The sequence below is a fragment of the Dreissena polymorpha genome, chromosome 14 (assembly GCF_020536995.1).
Source record: "Dreissena polymorpha isolate Duluth1 chromosome 14, UMN_Dpol_1.0, whole genome shotgun sequence".
Lineage (NCBI taxonomy): Eukaryota > Metazoa > Mollusca > Bivalvia > Myida > Dreissenidae > Dreissena > Dreissena polymorpha.
The window spans coordinates 50,622,244-50,647,603 of record NC_068368.1 but is presented as its reverse complement, the minus strand read 5'-3'; the positions used below and the strand labels follow the sequence as shown (position 1 = coordinate 50,647,603).

Genomic DNA, 25,360 nt, shown 5'->3' with positions numbered 1-25,360 from the left:
CGTTGAAAAGATCGTAACGAGCTTGTGTCGTTTGACATGTACAAACTATGGCTTGCAAAGCCATGGCAAAACAAAAACAATGCGACTACTAGAACAACATACCCGGTACGCCCGAAAGTTTCAGAAAGCAACAACTCACGATAATCAAACAAAATATAAACAATGGAACTGTGGCAATAAACCTGGTCCCGGACTTTGCATACTCTCCTTCGTATACTCAGTGTGTTTTCCCCCTACAGAAGTGTTGTTATGTTGCAACTATTACATGTTTTAATTACTGTTTTTTTTGTTACTATGACATGTAACTAACAAAACTCACACACACAGACACACGCATGCACCCACAAACACACACGCACGTGCACGAACGAACGAACGCACTTACGTACGTACGCGCGCGCAGGCGCACACGCAAACTCACACGCACACACTTAACAGACGCATTTGCGCACATGCGTGCATAAACGTCCATTGGGAAGCGCATTCTGTAATACACTCATAAGAACATGCACAACCACCATGGGAATATGCAAAAACACATCCATATTCAAGTATCTAAAGTTATTCCCATTTTTGTGTGTAATACACAATATAGCATCATTTTCCGGCATAGCTGTTTAACGTCACTTTTGACCTTAGATGACCTTCATTCATGATAGGTCCAAAATGAATAAATCCGAATTTTGCATTGGCTAATAATACAAAAATCACCGTAAACATTGGATGCATATCATTGGAAGTGAAATATGAATATATTGTAAATTACATGTAAATGACAAAAAATTAAAAACTGTCATGATACAAAACATCCTCTAAACATTACATCGAAACGTTTCTCCTTAGTTTACGAAGCAGTATAGCATTAATCACACGTCTCTACAATTAAAAGAAGCTATTGTTTACATGCCATAGCGGTCACACTAAACACTACAAAAACAGGCTAGATTGCACTTTACCGGTACGCAGTGGTTTACCACTATCGACAAAGCGGGGGTTTGGGGGCGGTAGCCCCGGATACTAAGGAAATATATATCTGTCTTTGAATTATTCTAATCCATATTTGCGTTTATTAGTGTAAATATGTTTCTTTGTACTTTGTTTTGTTCATTGGTTATATAAATATCTGTCTTTCTGCAAAAAATTCATATCACCATGATGCTTGCAATATTGAGTATTTTATGTTTACATTCTACTAACATCTTTACACATTTTAACACATTATCTTTTATTTCATTCCAACATTATGTTATAAGTATTTCAGTGGCGAATATGTTTCCTTTTCCTATTGAAACTAATGTATTTCTCGTTCGATTATGAAAACCTAATCATTACAATACTTATTGACAATAAAACATACAATTTCACCTCTTCTTGTTCTTCATTTCTTATTTGTTAATACAGTAAAATATATTATCTTATTATCACTCACTACCTTCATTAAAAAACATGGTCGCTTCATTCCGTCTCATTTCACTGGTCGCAAACATTACACCATCAACGCCGTATATCTTTTTAAAGATATTTCTTGTTTTATGTGAAATGAGATTTTATATATATTGGTATGTTGTAACCTTTTCACACTGACCAAGAGTTATCGATTGTTCGCGACGGAAGCATCCTATACATAGATGGTGACGTCACTACTTTATTGTCAGATAGACCGGTGTGTACACAATGGGACGGAAGATCATTAAGTAAGTGGTGTGTAACCTATATTTATTAAAGTATTTTTTGAGAAAAATTACATATTGTCTCGAGTAAAGATGAAGCATAAAACAAAACAATAGTTCCCATCACACAAACATGATGCAAAATAATTATTTTTACAAAGATTTATGTAGATTTCGGTAGATTTGGGAAGATTTAGGTAGATTTGGGTAGATTTGTTTAATTCGTGTCGCCGATTTGGGGCGAAATACTCGAACCAAATGAAACAAGTTCTGTACCTCAGATCGCAAAAATCGGGATATGTACAGAATATTTCAATTAAAATTTTCTTATTTAAGTATATTTATTGATTAATATACCTTTATGGCCAGTGTATTTACATTTGTATTTTTATTCTGCCTTGCAATATTACTTCGCGACCAGGAAATAGTTTTCATTTAATGTTTGGAAATTCTGACATTTTCTATTTCTGTTTTTAAAAACTGTGCCATTCGCATTATTCAAATTGCATCCAACATTTGGCCCGTTGCTGCAAGGTTTTTCATTGATTCCTAACCAGTTTAATCAATAAAGGCGTGTTTAGTTTAAATATTAATTGGCATTCTTCAGTCAGTCTTATTGACTTATTAACTATCACTATATCAGTTTCTAGAAATATGCGTTTTTATAGCAATTTCCATACCAGTTTTTTGTAAATTTCTTGAAATTTCAATTGAGAAATAATATTGTTTCGAACAATTGTGTGGTTTAAATAGTGTTCTTTAGAATACTGTGTGACAGTGTTGTCAATGGTGCCAGCTCAGTTTTGTGTTGTTTATTTTCATTTTCGTCCAGTGACCGAGTTCACTGAACGAGTTCATTGACCCAGTTGATCAATTAACTAAGTGCGTTATTCAGTGTGGCCATACCACGTGGTTCATGACGTCATTTTGGCTAGCACGCCAAGTAGAAAATTGTAAACATTGCCTCCGCTAAGCTACGTTTGACGCAATGATGGTCAAAGCTTTAATTAATTATTTGCAAGCAATTGTGATCGGATTTACAAAAGCGACAAGAAACAAATAACATTAACATGTATTTGACTGAAGTAAATATTCAGCACTTCCATTACATTAAATACTGGACAAATTAAAACACACATTATGCATGAATAAATATATATTTATATGTCTGTATTATCTCAAGTCAAGCTAATTGATTGCAGTCCCTCTAAAACAAGGAATTCTACAGAAAGGGGGTTTCTGATTAAATTTCTTTCATGTCGAGTCCAAGTCTATAAGTAGGAAATTTAACCTTAACAGGTTTCCCTATGATTTTCTCTTTAACGGCGAACAATATTGCTTTGAATTCTAGGTCATTAATATGCTCAGAATTTCGTCTTTAGTCCACCTACCACCTACTGTTCTACTACCAATGACAAAACCCCAACCTGACAGAGAAGCATCACTCTGTATAACAAGGTCTGGGTTACCGTTACTTATGACCCTATATTGTTCATGGACATGCTGTATCCACCAATTGAGTTCTCTTTTCATCTTCCAATGTATCCCCATCTTTGCGTTCAAATCACCACAGACAAGCTTCAGTGCAACAGTTTCGCCCTTTTCTAGCTCTCTATAGTGTTGCTTTCCAAATTGCACTGCTGAAAATGCCGACACTAACAAGCCTATATCATATGCTAGCTCCCTAATTTTTGCTTGCTTTGCATAAAACAACTGCGTACATTCCGAATCTATTTGATCAATTTTATTGTGGGCAAAAACACTTTCATTTGCTCAGAGTCCATGATATTGTCGAAGAACACCAGCCTCTTGGTGGGAATTCTAACAGATTTTTTTAGATTTATGACAAACCCAACTCTCGACATTAGGTCTTCTGTATTAGGGATGTTTTCACAGCACAGCTGGTATGTATCCCCACAAAGAATACTATCATCAATAAATCCACTATTGACATATGCTTGACTGCGAAGTTTAGCATATACCTGCTTGAGTAGCTTTGTAAATAATCTTAGCAAGCATGCTAGCCCGTTGGGACAGGCTGTGAATTAAAAAAGTTGACCTTTCCAAACAAATCTAAAGTATTTCTGCTGTTCTGGAGCAATACCAATAGAGTAGTATGCATGGCGCAAGTCAATAGATCCCATGTATGTGTATTTTGTGATTTAATTCAAGGCTTTCTCGGAAGTATCCATTAAGAAATGGTGATAAGGGGTAAACTCATTTATTTATTTTTCAAATTTAAAATCATTCTATGCACAACGTTCTTCTTTGGTCTGATAAAAATTGGTGAAACAAATTGTCCTGGCTCATACTCAGCCTTTACAATTACCCCAAGATCCATCAGTTTCTGAATTTTCAGTGTCAATGATCTTTGAATCACGAGTGTTAAATTGTATTTTACTGCAATATACATTGTTTGTATTATAAAATTTCTCATGAAAAACCACATGAAAGTTTTCAACCATATCAAGAATAATGGGATCGCAAGAGAGCTTGCGCCATTCATCTACAAAATATTTGAGCCTTCCGGCTTCAAAATTTGATTCACTGACCTGATCTGTTACTGACGTGGAGGGCGACTCTGCCCACGTCGCATCACGTTTTTTGGCGGGCTGGAGAACGTCTGATTAGATCCATGTGATGCATAGGAACCACGGCCCCTCATGTAACCCCGTGGACTTGCCCGTGACCGCGTACGGAAACCTGGTCTCCTGAAATCACCTCCATAACCACCTCTCTGAACACGATTACAGATTTTGTTACAATCTTCGATCTTTTTTGCTTGTTTTCCTACATCGTCACCGAACAGCTCGGAAGTGAATGGCAAAGAGTGGTTGCACAGATGAGCATAGTCGCTACGCAGTTCTGGCCTGAGGAGGTATCTCCTTGTGAGATTTATCAGTCGGTTGGTGCGCCCAAAGAGGGCTAAGGCATTATTGCATGGGTAAACATTGGGGTTCATCTTTTAGGACCCCTGTTCTAGAGACGCCATTTCATTCACGATTTTAGCTAAAATTGTAGCTGCCTTAGTCACTGATGATTTGATGCTTTGTAGTTTTTTGTCTGTCAACCTGGCGTTGTGTGAAAAGGAATCCCAAATAAACCTATTAGTCTTAACTACTGGAAGTCCTTCACGTTTTCCTGGCCTTTCAAGTTGCTAATTTGTTTATCAGTTTCTCGTACCGATCCTCGTCGATCCAATTATGGAAGAGATCATTGATATATTCAGCAAATGTCTGATCGATATTCTCATCAACTGTCTCCGTCGACCGAAACTTTTTTGCCATCGACTCAAGCTTGCTGTGACTTGATTCGTCAGCCGGTCGCTTTCGAGTGTCTTTCTGAGTTTCAGAACCATGCCCGACAGGCTGGGCTTCCTCTGAATAATCCGGCTCGAAACACTCACTTTCTTCGCCATAATAACCGTAGCCATCCTCATAAGAGTCGTAGTTTTGCGATTGCGATTCCACTTTCTCGAGCCGCGCTCCCAAATCGGTCATTTTTTCACTTTGTTTTATTATTGAGTCTTGCATGTTTTTCAAAATCGCCAACATTTCAACGTCAGCCGACTCCTGATTAGCCGACTCCGGCACTGGTTTCAATGGCCCTTTTTTTCTTCTCAGAAACTTAAACTTTCTTCTTAACCGGAGTTTGTTTCACGGCCTCCTTGCCGTCCGCCATCTTGCTTTTTTCTCACATGGCGAACTAAACCACTGTCGAAAAAACTGCAGTTACTGACCGAATCCGATAGATTGGTCTCGATATAATTCTCCATAAAGGAGAAAAACTCCCGACAGGAGTATTTTAGAGTAGAAAATTTGTTAAAGAACACATAAATCCTCGAAATCGATGATAATTCTCCTTAGTTTATTCACGCCTGATACTCCTGCAAAACGACGTCAGCACACTGATCTGCGCATGCGCCGCACAATCTCATTTAAGACTAGAATTGATATGACGAAATAGAATTAATTATAAGACAGAAATCATCAAGATAATAGTATTTTCTTTTTTATTCGTATTAAGATCACAAGATCGAAAGTAATACGTATGCGAATTTTCCATGGATAATGATGAAAATATAAGAGAAACCGTTTTGAACCCCAACCCATTTGAAAAAAAAGGTATATACGTGGATTTACCAATTATATACGTATTAACAGATCGATGCCATCCTTCTCCACAATATCAACACAATATGATACTAAAAGTAGTATTTTATGTACTAGTAATTAATACAATAACAAAGTGCCAATACAAATTATAATTGTTAATATAAGATACATCTTGACTAAAATCAAACACAAATAAATATTGGTAAAATAGATGCACCCGAACTGTTGCAAGTAGTGATTTAATATTCATCTTATATACTTCAAATATACCGATTAATATATTCTGTCTGAAGTGATATGTTCAACAGAATAAACTAATATTTATATTCAAAATCGACTAAGTATTGTAAAATTTAGAAGACAATGTTGTGAAGAACTTGAATGTGATTCTTTGTTACAACTAATTTATCTAAGTTCTGGTAAATCAACACGTAGTAAAGCAAAAGGTAAAATTGAAGAAATATATCAAATTAATAGAAAATGTGAACATGCCACATAGCTATGTCAGTCCGTGTGCAAAGTGATGTGTCTAGCAACTGCAGCGTAAGTATGATGTATGCAACGGACACATAACGAATACATACGTATTGACCGATGTTTTGACAAACAAGCTAAACAATAACTCGTGTCCGGTACCTATCGACGTTTGATACCCGAGGCGATAAAATGTTGTTTAAGGCTTGACTGCCTTTTAAAGATTGTATGAAATTTGGTTTGTTGCGTTGATATACATTTCGATTGTTATATTAATCCAATAATGCCCCGAATATATGTTACGTTACATCTCTATGTACAAAAGGCGTATGATTGTTATAATGCATATATATGGTGTTTTACCTTAGAAGTCTTACAACTGTCAAGTTACGGAACTGAAGTTCCGAGGATTTGCACTGTATTTTCTCATTGTTCCAAGGTAGTAATATACTTTTCTTTAACCCTGAAATAAAGGTAGTAGGTATTGTACAAGTGTTTTATGTGTTTACATCTGGACATGTAACCAAACATATATTAACATTTTTCATAATCAAAATCATCTTTCCCGGTCTCGCCGTCGGAGAGAAATGAGGGACGACAATACAGAAATCCTCCTCCAGTCAGGTCTGTTTTGTGCTGTTGAGAGTAACTCATCGAAGACAAGAGATGTCCACTCGTTTACATTGTCCATCCAGCTTTTCTTCTGACGGCCTTGACAGCGACCTCCCTCACGCGTGCCCTGTTGAACTGTCTAAAGCAAGGAGTTATGCATGGTGACGTGTCCAACCAAGCGAGCTTTCATATTGTGACGATCGCCAGAAGGCGCTCTTGTGGACAACCAAGATTTGCAGTCATGTTCTTACGAAATCCGGATAGTGCCATCTATAATCTCGCACTTCTTTCATCAAGGGCGACACTAGACACACGAAGCGATACTTGATCTTTTCTTGACAGTCGCGGCGACGCACGATATTTTTCTTGACAGTCGCGGCAATACTTGATCTTTTTCTTGACAGTCACGGCGACGCACGATATATTAAACACGATATATCGCCTTTTTGGCTACCTTCACTTTTGCTCCCTTTATGAGATGCTGAGCAGTCTTAGGAGACATTTGTGTTCAATGCCTGTATCTTGTACCGTCCTTGGATAGGTTTTCTCTCTAGTACTTGAGCTGGTCACTTCGACCAGCTCCTCGCCGTTCATGATGTTGTCTACACCGGCATTGGTCGTGCTACTCACCATGATCTTCAACTTCTCCGTTCTGCCCTCCATTCCGTATGGCCCTGTCATAAGTTCACTGCTGATGCCATCCACGAGGTAAATGTCACCAGCGAATCTCAAGTGGGAGATGGGTATTCCACCAATGGAGATTGAAGTGTTGTAGTCATGGAGAGTCTCCTGCATTATCTTCTAAAAGGGGCCTTTTCACGTTTTGGTTAATTGACAAAATTAGTAATACCGGTAAATGTTTCAGATTCGAAAATTTTCGTTGTAGTTATGATATTTGTGAGGAAACAGTAAAGCTGAACATTTACCATGCTCTAAAATATCCATTATATGCATCTTTTTACGATTTTAAAACCTAAAAATTATAAAGCGTTGCAACGCGAAACGATTCAATAATTTGGAGAGTTTTGTTGTTGTTGTTATATTGTGTGATACTTACGAGGATTGCTTTTATAATGTATAAAATACATCACTCATTGTATGAGCACGGATGGCCGAGTGGTCTTAGCGATAGACTTTTACTCCAGGGGTCAGTGGTTCGAGCCCTGTTGCGGGTTACTTTTTTCTTTCTGTAATTTTTTTTTTACTGGAGCTTTTTAGATCAAATGTTTACATTTATTCATGTAAATCATTAAATGACAAACTTCAATACATGCCAATATCTGTGAAAAGGCCACTTTAAGGAAAGTGTAAAACAGGACGGGAGATAGCAGACATCCCTGACGGACGCCCAATAGTGTTCTGAAGAAGTCCACCTGATGTCAATTGACAAGTAATGCTACTTCTTGGATGACTGCGCATGTCTTAATGTAAAGTTAATAAATAAACAACTCTATACTATGAACGTCCATATGTAATCTTAATTACACGGCCATGTTAGGCTAACTGTTCCGTGTGGTTGGCGTGTAGCTTTACGAAGACTTAGAAAAAAATAATACCAAAAATCATGACATGACGATACACACTATTTTCTTACGCATTTTAATGTTGAATAGAATGCTACGATTTCTAAAAGCAAATGGAATTTTGACTTTGCCACACAGAATCGCTTTCGATGTTAGAAATCGTACGAATAGGTATAAGTATGAATTTACAGTAACGAATACGCCATTTTTCCGTTTTTTCAGTGCAAAGTTCCAAAACTCTGCTCGCAGCGGTTACTACCATTTTTGGGTTATTTACCTTTATTGAACCACTGTCATCCTGTCAATATGTTATTAGTGCCATGCAGCTATGACTGCAACAGTCTGCATAACCGGACTTTTAGTAAATATAATCTAAATCATAAATAGAAATTGTGAAGAAAAAATACACATAACTTTGATGAGTTAAATAGATCATCGCATAATATTATGTTGAACACTTCTGGACTTGTATTCTCAAATCTTAAAACGTAGATTGATGAGATTTGGATTATATGTTATGTTTTTACAAACGAAAGTAAATTTTTTTTTATTATAAACATCCAATATCCCTATTGACATTTTGCACATAATGCAAACGAAACAATTCGTTAATTATATTAAGCCTTTATAATGGCCTGGCCTTCCGCGACAACGATATATGTAAGCGAGTTATAAACATAACCACTTTGCAAAAAGCATTGATAATGTAATTTACTTCCTCCATTCTGCAGTAGAGGTTTAACCCAGCTCGTTATTACAAACGCATGGTCACGTGGTTTTAACCAACCAGGGCTCGATATGGCGGCCATATATCACAAAGTGTTATCTTGAAAAGGAGAACGTCGTGTTTCAATTTTCAGTTCGAAGATTGAACTTAATGGTTTAGTGAATTGTATATACACACCAAAGAAGCGGTTAAAATTCGTCAGTGGCGTAAATATTAATCGTGTGTGTATACTTTGTGATGTATAAACCGATAATGAGCGTTCTCAACAGGAAATATTAAGCTAATCCTTGTCGTATCTGTTTATGAGGGCTCAGACATAAGGTAAATAGTTCGTACCTAAATTCTACAACGTTTTAAAAAAGTTGGTAAAGTTGTTTATGTTTTACTTCAGCTTGAGACTAATAAATATATACATGTAAAACGCAAATATATGTAATGCTAACAATATGTTATTAAATGTTATAAAATTCTATATTTCTATTTATGTTTGCTAAAGCGAAATCATATAACAATTATTTTCAACATTGAGATCACTTTATAAATAGATAGCGATGTCACAACGTTATTTAGTCATTCATACCGGTTTTGATTGTTATGAAGTGTTTCCTTTAATGGCTGTCACATTCTACATAGTACGGTAGTCCCCTTCTGTCACTCGCTCCTTTGCACTTTCGACATCAGGAATTCACTCGCGAGAACGCGATTTTAGGAGATCACTGTGAGAAATTACATAATTAATACCGCGATTTCGTCGTTAGTCTTCAAATAGTTTTTAGCGTTGTCACCCATTATATATATGAAGGTCAAACATGCGAAAAGCGATGCAAGATTGCGAAAATAATCTAGCGATCTCGCGTTGTACTTTGTAATATCACATGGAGGTTGCACGTAGCAACAACACGTTCAGAGATTGCGAGAATACGATGAATGATCATGTTATAACGATGCGATGTAGTTATAATAATAATAATAATAATGCGAGATGTCACCCAAGATTTCAGATTGTGAAATTATTATGCCGATCTCGCAATCGTTTCTTAGGTTTTTTTATTGAGCATATGTTGAAGAGAGAATATTCCACCTTATTACCTTTTAAACACATCTAAAACATTAATGAAAACAAAACAAGAGGGCCATGATGGCCCTGTATCGCTCCACTGCTGAAAGAAGGCTGAAACAAATATTCTCTGCATGTGCAAATACTTAAATGTAGGCCCTATTTTAGCACATGTACACTTGTGTGACCCCCTGGGCTTGGTCAAATTTAACCCCAGGGGCATAATTTGAGCAAACTTTGTAGAGGACTACTATATCTCACTACATGTACATACAAAATATGGTAGCCCTAGGTCCTAGAGTTAAGGACAAGAATATTTTAAAAGTTTTCACAAAATAAGCAAGATATAAGCGTATATAATGTTCAGTTTTGTGACCCGCGGGTCAGGGTCAAATTTGACCCAAAGGGCATAATTTGAACAAACTTGGTAGAGGACTATAAGATTTTACTGCATACCAAATTTGGTAGCCATAGTCTGAATGGTTTTCAACAAGAAGATTTTTAAAGATTTCACAAAATAGGCGCTTTATAAGCGTTTATTCACTTGTGTGACCCCACAGGGCAGGGTCAAAGTTGACCCCAGAGGCATTATTTGAACAAATTTGGTAGAGGTTTATTAGATGTCACTACATACCAAATTTGGTAGCCCTAGACCCAATGGTTATGGAAATAAAGATTTTTAAAGTTTTCACAAAATAGGCCCCATATAAGCGTATGTACAGCTTTGTGACCCCCCCGGGCAGGGTCAAATTTGACCCCAGGGGCATAATTTGAACAAACTTGGTAGAGAACTATTAGATGTCACTACATACCAAATTTGGTAGCCCTATGCCATATGGTTAAGGACAAGAGAATTTTTTAAGTTTTCACAAAATAGGCACTATATAAGCATATAATCGATTTTGTGGCCCCCAGGGCAGGGTCAAGTTTGACTCCTGGGGCATAATTTGAACAAACTAAGTGGAGGACTATACAATGTCACTACATATCAAATTATGTAGCCCTATGCCTAATGGTTATGGACAAGAATTTTTTTTAAGTTTTCACAAAATAGGCATTATATAAGCATATGTTCAATTTTGTGACCTCCGGGGCAGGTTCAAATTTGACCCCAGGGATAAAATTTAAACAAATTTGGTAGAGGACTATAAGATGTCACTAAATACCAAATTTGATAGCCCTAGGCTGGATGGTTATGGACAAGAGAATTTTGAAAATATCACAAAATAGGCCTTATATAAGCATATGTTCAATTTTGTGATCCCCCGGGGCAGGGTCAAATTTGACCCCAGGGGCATAATTTGAACAAACTTGGTAGAGAACTATAAGATTTCACTACATACCAAATTTGGTAGCCCTAGGCCCAATGTTTTTGGACAAGAATATTTTTAAAGTTTTCACAAAATAGGCCTTATATAAGCGTATGTTCAATTGTGTGACCCCCAGGGCAGGGTCAAATTTGACCCTAGGGGCATAATTTGAACAAACTTGGTAGAGGACTATAAGATGTCACTACATACCAAATTTAGTAGCCCTAGACCCAATGGTTATGGACAGAAAGATTGTAAAGTTTTCACAAAATAAGCCCTTTATAAGCATATATTCAATTTTGTGACAGCCGGGGCAGTTTCAAATTTGACCCCAGGGGCATAATTTGAACAAACTAAGAAGAGAACTATTACATGTCACTACATACCAAATTTGGTAGCCCTATGGCATACAGTTATGGACAAGATGATTTTGAAATGTTTCACAAAATAGGCCTTATATAAGCATATGTTCAATTTTGTGACCCTCAGGGCAGGGTCAAACTTGACCCCAGGGGCATAATTCGAAAAAAACTTGGTAGAGGACTATAAGATGTCACTACATACCAAATTTAGTAGCCCTAGGCCCAATGGTTATGGACAAGAAAATTTGTAAAGTTTTCACAAAATAGACTCTATATAAGCATATGTTCAATTTTGTGACCCCTGGGGCAGGTCAAATTTGACCCCAGGGGCATAATTTGAAAAAATTTGGTAGAGGACTATTAGATGTCTCTACATACCAAATTTGATAACCCTAGGCCCAATGGTTATGGACAAGATGATTTTTAAAGTTTTCACAAAATAGGCCTTATATAAGCATATTTTCAATTTTGTGACCCCCGGGGCAGGGTCAAATTTGACCCCAGGGGCATAATTTGAAGAAATTTGGTAGAGGACTATAAGATGTCTCTACAAACCAAATTTGATAGCCCTAGGCCCAATGGTTATGGACGATAAGATTTTGAAAGTTTTCACAAAATAGACCCTATATAAGCATATGTTCAATTTTGTGACCCCTGGGGCAGGTCAAATTTGACCCCAGGGGCATAATTTGAACAAATTTGGTAGAGGACTATCAGATGTCTCTACATACAAAATTTGATAGCCCTAGGCCCAATGGTTATGGACGATAAGATTTTGAAAGTTTTCACAAAATAGGCCTTATATAAGCATATGTTCAATTTTGTGACCCCCGGGGCAGGGTCAAATTTGACCCCAGGGGCATAATTTGTAGAAATTTGGTAGAGGACTATTAGATGTCTCTACATATCAAATTTGATAGCCCTAGGCCCAATGGTTATGGACGAAAAGATTTTGAAAGTTTTTACAAAATAGGCCTTATATAAGCATATGTTCAATTTTGTGACCCCCGGGGCAGGGTCAAATTTGACCCCAGGGGCATAATTTGAATAAATTTGGTAGAGGATTATTAGATGTCTCTACATACCAAATTGGATAGCCCTAGGCCCAATAGTTATGGACGAGTAGATTTTGAAACTTTTCACAAAATAGGCCTTATATAAGCAAATTTTCATTTTTGTGACCCCCGGGGCAGGGTCAAATTTGACCCCAGGGGCATAATTTGAACAAATTTGAAAAAGGGTCACCCTAGGAACATTCCTGTGAAATTTCATCAGAATTGGACCAGTAGTTTAGGAGGAGAAGATGTTTTAAGGAAAAGTTAACGCACGCACGCACGACGGACGCAGGACCATGACATAAGCCCCGCTGGCCTCTGGCCAGTGGAGCTAAAAATGAATATTATTAGTGTAATATGTCTGATTGTACTTTATTTCCTTAGTAAATCAGTGATGTTTGAATGTAAATGTTCTATGCATATTAGTGAATAAATTGTTTTCATAGAAATAAAGATTAACAGTTCAGAATGAGTAGAAAAACATGAAAACAGTAACATTTAGCTTTCATTCGATCGGAAATATTTGGTTCTTCAACAAATACGAGAAAGCTTATCTTTATCGGCTTTTGTTGCCATTTGAGTTTGTTCTTAAATTTATTATGAAGTTATAGTATGATGTTGTGTCCAGTTAAGAATGAACACATGTATTGTTTATATTATAGCTTAGAGTCCCAGGCCACCGACAAAATACATTTTCACGTGCATCTTATCTAATGAAAGTTAATGAAGTTTATTTCACTGAACATTATGTCTTGCGTATGAAATGCATTTTTTATGTGTATGTTCAAAAGGGCTTTGAGCGAATAAAAATATATATTTATTGAATCGGAGATTACGATACGTGTGTTTCATGTTCAACCATAAAATAAATCAGGTTTATTAAAACAACAGATTTTGCGAGGCCGCGGCGAGATCGCGATATTAATTTCTAGATTTCTTATCGGAATTTGTCATAGAACACGAATATCATAATTTTACCACATGATTATAGAAAAAGTGCACGCATTTGTGAACGAACGAGGACACAAAAATAGTTTTACCATATAAACATAACATTTTCAAATATAAATATTTTTAGTATACAAAAGTAATACGACACTTACATATATATATTTTACAATAAAAAAGTGATATGAAAGCAACACTAAACCACGTACAAGGTCATACATATTGAAATTTATATTAATTTTTTAAACGTTGGACACGCCATATATTTTCACTTAAAAATGTGCAACCATTATGTTATGCATACATAAGAAGATATCCCGTAATTGGAATATGGCCAACCGATTATTTGAAAGACTGGTAGCAAATAGATTTAATGATAATGTTAACAATTCTACCTTTTCAAATGTAGATCTATTACACATTAGCAATTAAGCATGTGCTATTGTTATAATAAAGATAATGAATACATATTGGGATCCTATATTCGGTAATACCGGGGAAACTTGTTTCAACAATTATGCAACGGATTTTGGTTAACAGTTCATCATTGTCCCAATTTCGCAATCAATATGATTACACATTTGCGAAATGGCATTGACAGACATTGTTTCCTTCGGATACTACTAGTATTATACTGGATTATTACTTAATATGGTTTACATCTGTATTTATTTTGATATTCAAATAACAAATGTTAATAAATAACATGTTGTTGTTGCTGCTTTCAGCCAATATGGCGGAACGATTGCGTCAATACCGTATTGGGAAAGAGCTTTACCCGCGTTACAAATATGCCACCGAGGAGATCAAAAGGGCATACACAAAGTACTCCAGACTGACCAGTGAGTGTGGGCTCTCAGGAGAACCACATCTGCCAATATTTGGAGATGTTTTGGTGAACATATTAGAATCGCACGTTGATGTACTAATAGAAGCAGACGAGCTCTCCCCTAAATCTATGCCAGATCCTACCAATTTCGAAACCATGAATCATGAACAGGCAAAGACACAATTTTCCGATCTGTCCGAAAATGAAAGATTACCTACAATTTATGTCACAAAATACACAGAGAAAAACGTCCCACAAGACTACTTTGGGAATATGATTGTCTACATTTCCGGTGGTCCAATTTCAGATTCAAAATGGTCGAGATACGAGGACACATACATTTGTGTTTCAAATAAGAAATCGTGTAGAGAAGATATCAGTGAAATGTTAGCGAGATATGTTTTCTCGTACATGCGTAACAGGACTGAGCTTTTACATTGCATCGCACATTGTGCTGAAGCGGACGATTATACACAAAAACTAGGACGATGTTTGGAAAACAGAAATAATTGTTCACCTTCCACACCCGTAAAGGTCATGGGAAGTGTGACATTTCGCCGTTGCAAATCTTCTACCACCGAAGGTATATACTTTACAATGTTTTAGAAAATATTATATAGTAAATTTGTTCACAGATTTCGTATTATTGTTATTTATTGTATTTACTAAAAAAACTACAACCTTTGGGATAATCTTAAATAATTTGAATAGTAACATAATGTTAAGACGATTCCTTCATTGGGATTCGAACCAAAGGCCGAAAGGATCGAAATCTGACGCGCTACCACTAGACATTTCCGTATTGTTTAAATCATCCACGAACATTATTGCAAACTATTGGTTTGTTGACCTATTTCCATTGATGACTATCCTAAACAGAACTGATATTTTTAACATTTTCTCAGTCGTGAGTGTTGATCGTGTGAAAAATGTCGGATTTACAGACATCAGTTTGAGTTTCATATATCTTATCACAAAATCTGATACCTTATCACGAAATCTTAAATCGCAGCGATGTGCACATAAAATAAAATTTCGATATATTGTAGCTTATGATTTGGCGAGAGAACTGATATGAAGATGACGCATTTAATAAAGAGCAAGTACATTATGCATTTTAGCTGAGCACAGGGGAGAACTTGTGTGATCACATTTTATCCTTCGTTTTTCGGCCGTCATGCGTCGTCCGTCGGACGGCGTCAACATTTACATTGTGAATGTCTAGAGGCCAAGTCTTTACGCAATACGGTCCCGATGATATGTTTCCCGAGTTCAAAACTGGGACAAATGTGGTCAAACACTTAATCAAGATGTAAAATTCAAGAAATGTTACAGGACGCTCTATAAAGCTCACATCTATTGCCGATTTTCATAAAACTACATATGATCATATTCTTAATGATATCACGGCCGATTTTTGGTTATGCAGTGTCTAAAACTAAACAAAAAAACTGAATATTATGGTATAACATGTATTCTTTTCATGCGTTGGGTCACGAATGTGCGTAGCTTTTCAACTATTTGCTGATTACTACACCATTGCGGGGTTTGAACCCGGAGATTCTTAATCAAAAGCTTACTCCTTTAACTACTCGATCATTATGGGATTACGTCACTACTAAAGCTTCTGGCAAAAATAGAAGTGTTGAAACAGGAATAGCAAAAAAAGAAAATCCATCATTTTGCATAACTTATGCATAAAAGTCATTTTCAAATGTTTGGAGTTTTTCTTCCATTTTTTTGTTTCTATTTAAATTTACAATAAACAAAAGAAAAACAGCCATATTTCCTGTTTGTGAATTGTTAACGTCAAATGCCCAAACCATTAATGTTTTTCTCACAGCAAATCTCCTCGTGGAAAAAAGTCTTGACGCAGGAGTTGGCCTCGAAGAGCACTTGAAAAGGGCCCGAACCATGAGACCAAGATTGCTCGATGCCGTTTCGGAGATTTGTACGATGTATAAAAGAAGCGAAATACCGGAAAATGAACGTCCTCAAATTAAAAGACGAGAGAAAAACGTCAACGAAGAGGTTTGTTTCCCTGTAATCGTTATATTTTCTAATGATACATACTTACATTTCGGTTTTTAGTTGTCATTTAAGAGACCAATTAAACAATTAATCGAGCGAACTTTCAATCACTCGGCCACTTATTTCACTAAGTATACATAGTAAAGTAATTGTTTAAGTAATTGTCAAGAATCTGAACTAAAATGTCATGGTTGAATTCATATCTATCATTACGGCTTTCTAGAACTTTATAAATAACATGTGACATTGCGAATAGTTAAATTCGTCAGTAATAGATGCTTTACAAAATTTAAAACGCTTATCTTCTATCATTTATAACAAAGCGTCAATATTAAGAACATAATTCCGTAAATGCATTTTAAATTGATTATAATACTTCACAGGTTGCTAATGAGCTTACCATGAAGATACCACAAATCCTTGGTGTCGGGTACAGGTTAGACACACTGGTGGTAACTTTGGATGCATCCGTCATGAACGATGAAAAAACAATGGATAAGATAAAGTCAGACACAAGAAAAGTGTTTGACACGAGGAATATAAAAGAAGAAAGTATAAACTTTATATTTAGCACGCGAGATATGAACAGATTTACAAGCGATGTGAGGACTGGAGGCTTCATTCGTGCGGTCGGGAAGGGAACACTTGGTGGCTTCGTATGGAAAGGGAATCCACCACATAAGGAATGCTGTCTGATATCGGCGAATCATGTTTTGCAAGACAAAGAAAAGAGCGATGTATACCTTATTTCTTCTAACTCAACAGAAAGAATGATCGCTAAAACACTGCCACCTAGAATGGACGTCGAATATTTAAAGCCCCTGGATATCGCAGCCGCTAAATTGCGCATTCAACCAACTGAAGAACCCAGCCTATTGGACTCGACTGGCCAAAGGGCAAATAGCAGGGTGTATGATTATCAAAACCAAGACCAGGTGGAGTTGTTAAATGGTTTAAAGGTTCACTTATGGGGAGCGAAGACCCGATTGGGCAAAGGTAAAATAACAATGCCTTTATACTATCGAAGTGCCACTTCAAATATCCAAACATTAATTGGACTCGAGGACCTTGATTCTGATGAAGCATCTGATGCTGAAGAAAGCAGTCGAGTACTCGCTACTGAGGGTGACAGTGGTTCGCTTGTGTGTTCCAACACTCCAAGAGGAATTTACATCGATGCGATAGGAATGTTAATCGGAAAACAGCATGAGTCTGATGCCCAAACCCCTTCGCTAATGACATCAGCTAGCGTAACAAAGAATGTAGATACTTCAGGCAACGGAATAAACAAAGTAACAGAGCTTTATGCAAGAGTGACATTAGCTGGCAACAACGCCAGCAAAGGTGATGCTGCTACCCAAAATCAAAGTGTAGTTTCTGCCTCATCTTATGGATCCAGCAGAAATCTGTATTTGGCCTTTGATCTTCAAGCAGGGCTTCGTCACATGAATGACAAATACAGAGATGATTTTCAATTGTGTAAAAGTGTGAACAACCCTTAGGTATATTCTGCGAAACAAACACAATTTATACTGAATTGATTCGGTGTTTTTGACCGGAAATTATATACGTATGTTTTTGTGTGACTTGACACACGTGATTTATTTCGAAGTTCTTTCCAGACAGTAAATCACAGACATTTGTTTTAAAACGTTGCAGGTGATGCCATAAAAAGCTTACTCTCCCATGTGTTATATACAATCCGGTACGGGTTTTTCTCTAGAAAAATATGCCGTTGATTTTTTTGAAACGCGGTTATAGCCTCACCCGTTATACGTGTAACCGGTTTCTGCTTCGTTGTGTTGTGTATTCCCAAATCAAATTGTAAGACAATATATGTGTATTTATAATTTTGAATCGAATGAGTTAATTTTCCTTAAAAAGCATTTTTCGAAGAGTCTAAGCGTTTAAAAATTAAATGATGCAGAGCTAGTTCGTATAAAAGGTTGTTTTTTTTTTAATTGTAATTGTACATAGTTTTACGGCATATATTAACGATGCTACTGAATTAGATATTTTATATAAAACTGTTTATGATGTGCATAAACCTCGAACAATTGTTTAATTATAGTAGCGCACCATGTTAGTCGCATTACTTGTTTGATTTGCTGACAAGTACAATAGCGATCAGATGTATGACTGTATAACAAACTCAATTGCTTAACCCATGTAAATTGTTTGCATAAAATGTCAATGTCGTTTCGTGGAGCGGCAATTCCATATGCCGTACATGTGAACACTTTTAGGTTTATCTTATTCAATAAATGTAATTGTTATTTGATTCATTTTTTGTATTCCATTCTTCATTGATAGCGGTTTTTCGATGAACAGTTTTCGATCTCGATATTGTATCAGTTTTGAAAGAAGTTTTACAATTGTCCCGGTTTGCATATGCATAATATTTCATGACATGTGTACAACTATTTATCGATGTTTATTTGATTTCGATTTAAACAAGTTAAATTCTAGTTAAACCTTTTGTAAATATCGATCGTATAAATATGTGATTTGTAACATGCGTCTTAAATACTAACAGGGTTAGTCCTGTGATATTGGTCTTGTCTGTTCAATGTTGTAAATATTTTTAAAGAACAACAAAGATTGTAGTTGTAGCTTTGGTTAAAAGTAAGTCGGCCAATTTGACTGTCGTTTCACTGGTAAACATTATGAAAACATATATATAATATTGTTGTGGAATTGGTGTATGCCGTTGCCGAGTTACCATGTAGGATAATTTATAAGCCGTTTCTGGCTAAATACATATGAGTAAAGGATTGTACCAGATTAGCCTGTGCAGTCCGCAGGGAATCAGGGACGACACTTTCCGCCTGGACTGGAATTTCGTTAAGAAGAAAAAATTTTAAACTAAAAATTGCTCAAAACGGTATGTGTCGTCCCTGATGAGCCTGTCCGGACTGAACTTCACAAGCTAAAATGGGACGATAATTTAAGCACATGACGTAAGCCCGGTTATCCCAGAGCCCGGCCCATTTACATGAACTGACCAATTGCGACCCTTTGTAGCCAAAACAAGCCGGCATACATATGTGTCTTGTTCTGAGAAAACTGGGCTTAATGCATGTGCGTATAGTGTCGTCCCAGATTAGCCTGTGCAGTCCGCACAGGCTAATCAGGGACGACACTTTCCGCTTAAACTAGATTTTCGGTAAAAAGGGACTTCCTTTTAACGGAAAATACCATTTAAGCGGAAAGTGTCGTCCCTGATTAGCCTGAGCGGACTGCATAGGCTAATCTGGGACTACACTTTACGCACATGCATTATGACCAGCTTTCACAGAACAAGACACATATGCTTAAAAATTTGCATTCCTCTTGATATATTCTTTGAACAAATGTTTGCCTAAATTAAATTGATAAGTCAATAACGAATGCTTCTGATGTACGTTCAACCGACGCAGTCGGAATTTGTGTTGAATTGAACACTGTTTATGCAGTTTTACTAATTGTCTTAGATACAAGTTGTTTTTGTATGTTTATGTTTATGCTACTGTGCTCTTTAAAATTTATTTTGTTGTGAATTAGTTGTATTGTTCTTATTATTTTCATCAAATGGACAAATGGCTTCGACTAAATCAACTAACGTTTTTCACGACCTAATTTGTATTTATCACATATTGAACTGCATAATGACATTGGGATATCAGAGCCGTTAAATATAATGATGTCTGCTTATGTAATTTTATTTGTGTCCAAATTGAGGATGTATGGATAAATTTTAACAAATACGATTTGATTTTGAAAACAAGGTAGAAAACACAATACTAAGATATATTTGCAAGCAATATCTAAATGACTGTTGGACAGCCTAATTGTTGCAGGTATTGTTATCACATTGTTATCTAATAACCTGTGTATGATCTACATTTTTAAATTAGATAATGTGTCCAAATTAAATGTTCTGAACACTAACTTAAATACTTACTTGAACAGTTCAAGTATGTTGTTTGTAATTAATAAGTGAGTTAGTTTGAACATGATAGGTCTAGCTCTATAGTAAGTTTTAAAAATAATGTAGTTTCTAATTTGGAGGAATTAAGAACACTTCAACAACAAATTCATCTTCTAATTAATTTTCTTCACATAAATACCAGACTACACATATGATAAATGAGTACGTATTAAGATATTAAGGCCCTCACTTTTCGAACTAGTCAAATTTATCATAATTTAATGCAATCAAACCATCTTTCAATATGGATCGCATTATAATATTGATATGCCCCATTATTCTTTATATGCATACATTTTTAATTACAATAAACATCACAGTTAATTTCGACAATAAGGTCACCTACAGTTTTGTTTTGCATTAGGATGAACGCTTTTGATCATAAAAATGTTTATTTCTCGCCATAGCAACACTTGTCTCGCGTTTATTATATTTTCTTTTAATCGCGGTTTAAGGTTCGAGTCCTTATCCTATAAAGTTAATATATGTAATTTCTTTTATGAAGCAATGTCCGTGGTTTGGTTCTACACGGAATGCCATTGTTTACACATATGCTGAATTCGTCTGTGTGCATATTTTTGGTAGACCGTGTAAACTCGGTCGACCCAGTCGACCAACGCAATCGTTCTATGAGCTATAAATAGTCTGTGTAGTTCCAGAGCGGGAGGGCTGGACTTTCAAAAAGCTGGAATACACGCTCGTCGAATTTATTCCTTCTACGTATGTAAACGGGTAAGTTTAACTTTAAGTAACATCAGTCTGTCTTTTTTGGAGATCATTTTAAACCGTAAAATAGTTTTTTAAAGGGTTCGGTGCCGACTTCCCTCACGACGGATTTCGCGAGTTTAAATCAAAAGCGCTTTTACAACGTGAATAACGACGACACAAGTGTTACTGTGGCTTTTGTGCTTGGATATTTGCCGTTCAACAAGTTATTGTATGTGACATATCTATGACATACATTATTTAAAAAAGAAGTCGTTGACAACTTGTTAATGTCGAATCGCTAAAATTATATAGTAAAATAACATAAACAATAATCGTTTGTACAATTGTGTGTACATGTATTGTTCGATCGTACACATTATTTAAAACTAAGCATATATATATATATATATATATATATATATATATATATATATAATTAAAGAAATAAACACAAGCGGGGAGACTTTAAACTGCAAACATTCGCATGGTGATTGATGTGAATATAAAGTTTCAGCACACAAGCAGTTGAAGTTTAAAAGGTAATGACATACACATCCGGGTTGCTTATTTTGGCATACAGGCCATAAATTCCCGAAAGAAAAGGCAACATACACAGGAGCGCAAATCTTGAGTGTAAAGTTTAAACGTTGAAGTCACAATAATGTTCGAGTTACATGCGACACGATTGATGCACGATGTTTTTCTTGCACTAGGCAATGGCTACGCTTATGTCGGGAACAAACTGGTCTTAAATGCACAGATGCGCCAGTTGACACGCAGGCTAATATTTATGATACGTTTCATCACTCTAGCAGCAGAGCTTTTCAACTTTTGCGCGATAGAATATAAAAAAAAAATTCTTTAACAACCATAAAACCGGATACTTGTTTTTCGAAAAATGCAGAAATGTGTTAGTTTAAATAAATGCTGGTTAATTTAAGGTTTCAAAACTCGAGCGGAACTAATTTTCGAGTTAACACCGGTATAAACAAGTTAATTAGTTGAATTGATATCCCCCGCCAATATACTTCTGGACACAAAAGTTGTCTGGACGGATGGACGATGCCAACGTGCATCATTCTGTTATCCATATATATATATATATATATATATATATATATATATATATACTCATACCAAGTTTCAATGAAATCTGTCAAAGCACTTCCAAGATATGGCTCCGGACAAAAAAAACAGTTTTTCAAGATACAAAGGGCCATAACTCCGTTATTATCCAATGGTGTACAATGCCATTTAGCGTGCATCATCCTCTTAACCATATATATACTCATACCAAGTTCCAATGCAATCCGCCAAAGCACTTTCAAGATATGGCTCCGGACACAAAAAATCATTTTTTCAAGATACAAAGGGCCATAACTCCATTATTAACGGAAGGTGTACAATGCCATTTGGCGTGCATCATCCTCTTATCCATATATATATATACTCATACCAAGTTTCAATTAAATCGGCAAAAGCACTTCCAAGATATGGCTCCGGACACAAAAGTGCCGGACGGACAGAAGGTCGGAAAGACGGAAAGATAGACGGAAGGACGGACAATATCCCTCCGCCTTTGGCGGGGGATAAAAAGCGGAGGGCAAATTATGATTGCTGTGGGAAGGGGGCATGAATAAAAACTAATTCTTCATTGAAACTACTTGGTTTTAAATAACATGTAATATCAATATTATATGAATGTCCGTTGGATCGCCTTTAACAGAGGTGCAAATCATTTGGCATTTGTCTTAATTATTTAATGACTTAGTTACACAATAGCAAAAATAGTTTACTGAAATCCATGTGTGAACGAGCTGTGAAAAGAGTGCATTCTCAATTTAGAAATCACTCGTTTTAAACTCAGATGAATAGACACTGGGTATACAATGTACTGTGCGGTAGTAAATGGGTACACGACTTGAACTAAACATGTAATAAAATAAGCATGACAAATTATAGGCGCTAGCTGTACTGATTTACAATCGTTGGCTGACGTGTGACATTATGTGTAATTGATAAGAATGGTGAGCAGATTGCATGGAGTGCATGTAAGGGATTAGAGTTTTCTTACACTTGGTAAGCGTTTTGTTTTATCTAAAACACGTTCTTTTTAAAAGAATGTAAGAATCGTTGTAAGCTAAAATTAACTCTTTTGTATTATGTTATCATTGTTTTATAACATGTTTCATGTTTATGTTTTCTCTCAAGTATTTGACAATACAGGGGATTAGTGCATTCCGGATTCAGAATGGGTTTACCATCCTGTAAGGCTCAAATGTATGACTTAAACATATTAATTTGACAAATGTAAGTATATAAATCGTATTTGGAAACAGTATTTCCATACATGTACGAAAAACAACATGTTTACTGAATTTAATTGGATAAGATGTAATTTACCATTTTCAAAAAGGAAAACCTCTCGTGGTCCTTATATTAAATGACCACACACTACTTTACTTCAATTTTGCTAATGTTTGACATTTATTTTGCAAAGCCTTTTTACATCATGTTGCTTTTTACTTGGAATTTAATATCTTCATTCTAAAAATTAATGCGTAAATTGAAAGCTAAACATAAAATGTTTGAATAATCGTATTGTGTGGTTGTGAAAGAATCAGTTTATTTATCAAAATAATTATTTTAGATAGATACTAGAAATTATATTTATATCGTGTTCCCTACTAGGACATCATAGTCGGGTAAAATATATGCCTTATTTGCGTAAACCGTGTTTCGGTGAAGCCTTTGAGAGCCGCTGGTATTGGTATACCAAAATGAGCACCGCATAGACGCTACAATACGACACGGTTTTTAACGCTTTTTATGTTTGTTAAACTTTACTTTTAAACCAGCCAAGGTACTTATGAGCTGTTAATAAATATGTTAGCCTGTGCATTTCCATTTTTCATTTTGTATCGTTGGTACTCGACATTCCATAAAAAAAAAAACAGAAACCGATAATTTAAAGTATAGTGATGACTCCTCGTCATTCATCTGAGCTTTTCGTAGTTACGTGTCGACTTTTTGGGTTGGTTTACCATCCTTCCTTCTGTCTGTTGGACGTTTTATGTAGTGCACAATTTTAATGGAGTTATTACTCGTGTAATGTGTATTTTTTGTTAGACTAATAAACTTTGATACATCAAAACTATATTTTGCTATTGACGTAGATGCATGTTATGATATGTGATCCAATCAAGCAATAGGCCTAGCTATGTCAACGTTTTTCAATGATGTTATTGTGTAGTATGTTGACTAGAACATGAGGAGTTAGTTTCTTAAATCCTTTTCTGACATTACTTAATGACAAAGTCATCATTACTTTTAAATTCTCATTGTAATTAATTAAGTAACGTTTTTAAACGCATATGTTTCCTCTTCATAGACACTGTCAGGATTTATTTACAAATTATTTACAAAAAGCTTCTCATTAACAATTTTTAGAAATTCAGTATTTTAACATTCAGAATTATGTGTACAACCATGAACAAATTTAACATTCAGAATCAAAGATTGGTACACATGTTCATCATCCATAGAATCATACTTGGTTTCCCAAGTAGTTAATTTTGAGTGGGCAGTGACATTATATGTTGTATGTATAGGGTGTAGTTAATATGCGAGGTAACCCATTTATGTAGGTGTATTACACCTACATAAATGGGTTACCTCGCACTGAGTATTCATAAAACATTACCTATTCAAATATTAAATTAAATATGTTACACAAATCTTGCTATAGCTCTACGGTACTGCGCACATTACAGACATGTATTGTTTTCAGTAAATACATCACGATACCGTTAATAATAAAAAGTAACTTCGAAAGTGATTTTCAATAGATTGAATTATTTGTAAACGTAAGCTTAAGTTAAGAAAAACATTTCGAATTCTTCGTGTCGTTTAAACATCCTAAAAACTGAATTTAAAGGTATCTTTTCACGCTTTGGTAAATTGACAAAA

At 35.8% G+C, this 25,360-nt stretch overlaps 1 protein-coding gene across 1 annotated transcript; it reads left to right on the top strand.

Annotated features, from left to right (window-relative positions):
• The first annotated feature begins 9,172 nt into the window (after positions 1-9,172).
• LOC127858958 (uncharacterized) lies at positions 9,173-20,641 on the top strand. Its single transcript, XM_052396322.1, has 4 exons — positions 9,173-9,442; positions 14,582-15,265; positions 16,526-16,713; positions 17,097-20,641. Exons 2-4 carry the CDS (start codon positions 14,587-14,589, stop codon positions 18,213-18,215), a joined length of 1,986 nt encoding a protein of 661 aa, XP_052252282.1. The 5' UTR covers positions 9,173-9,442; positions 14,582-14,586; the 3' UTR covers positions 18,216-20,641.
• The last annotated feature ends 4,719 nt before the right edge of the window (positions 20,642-25,360 follow it).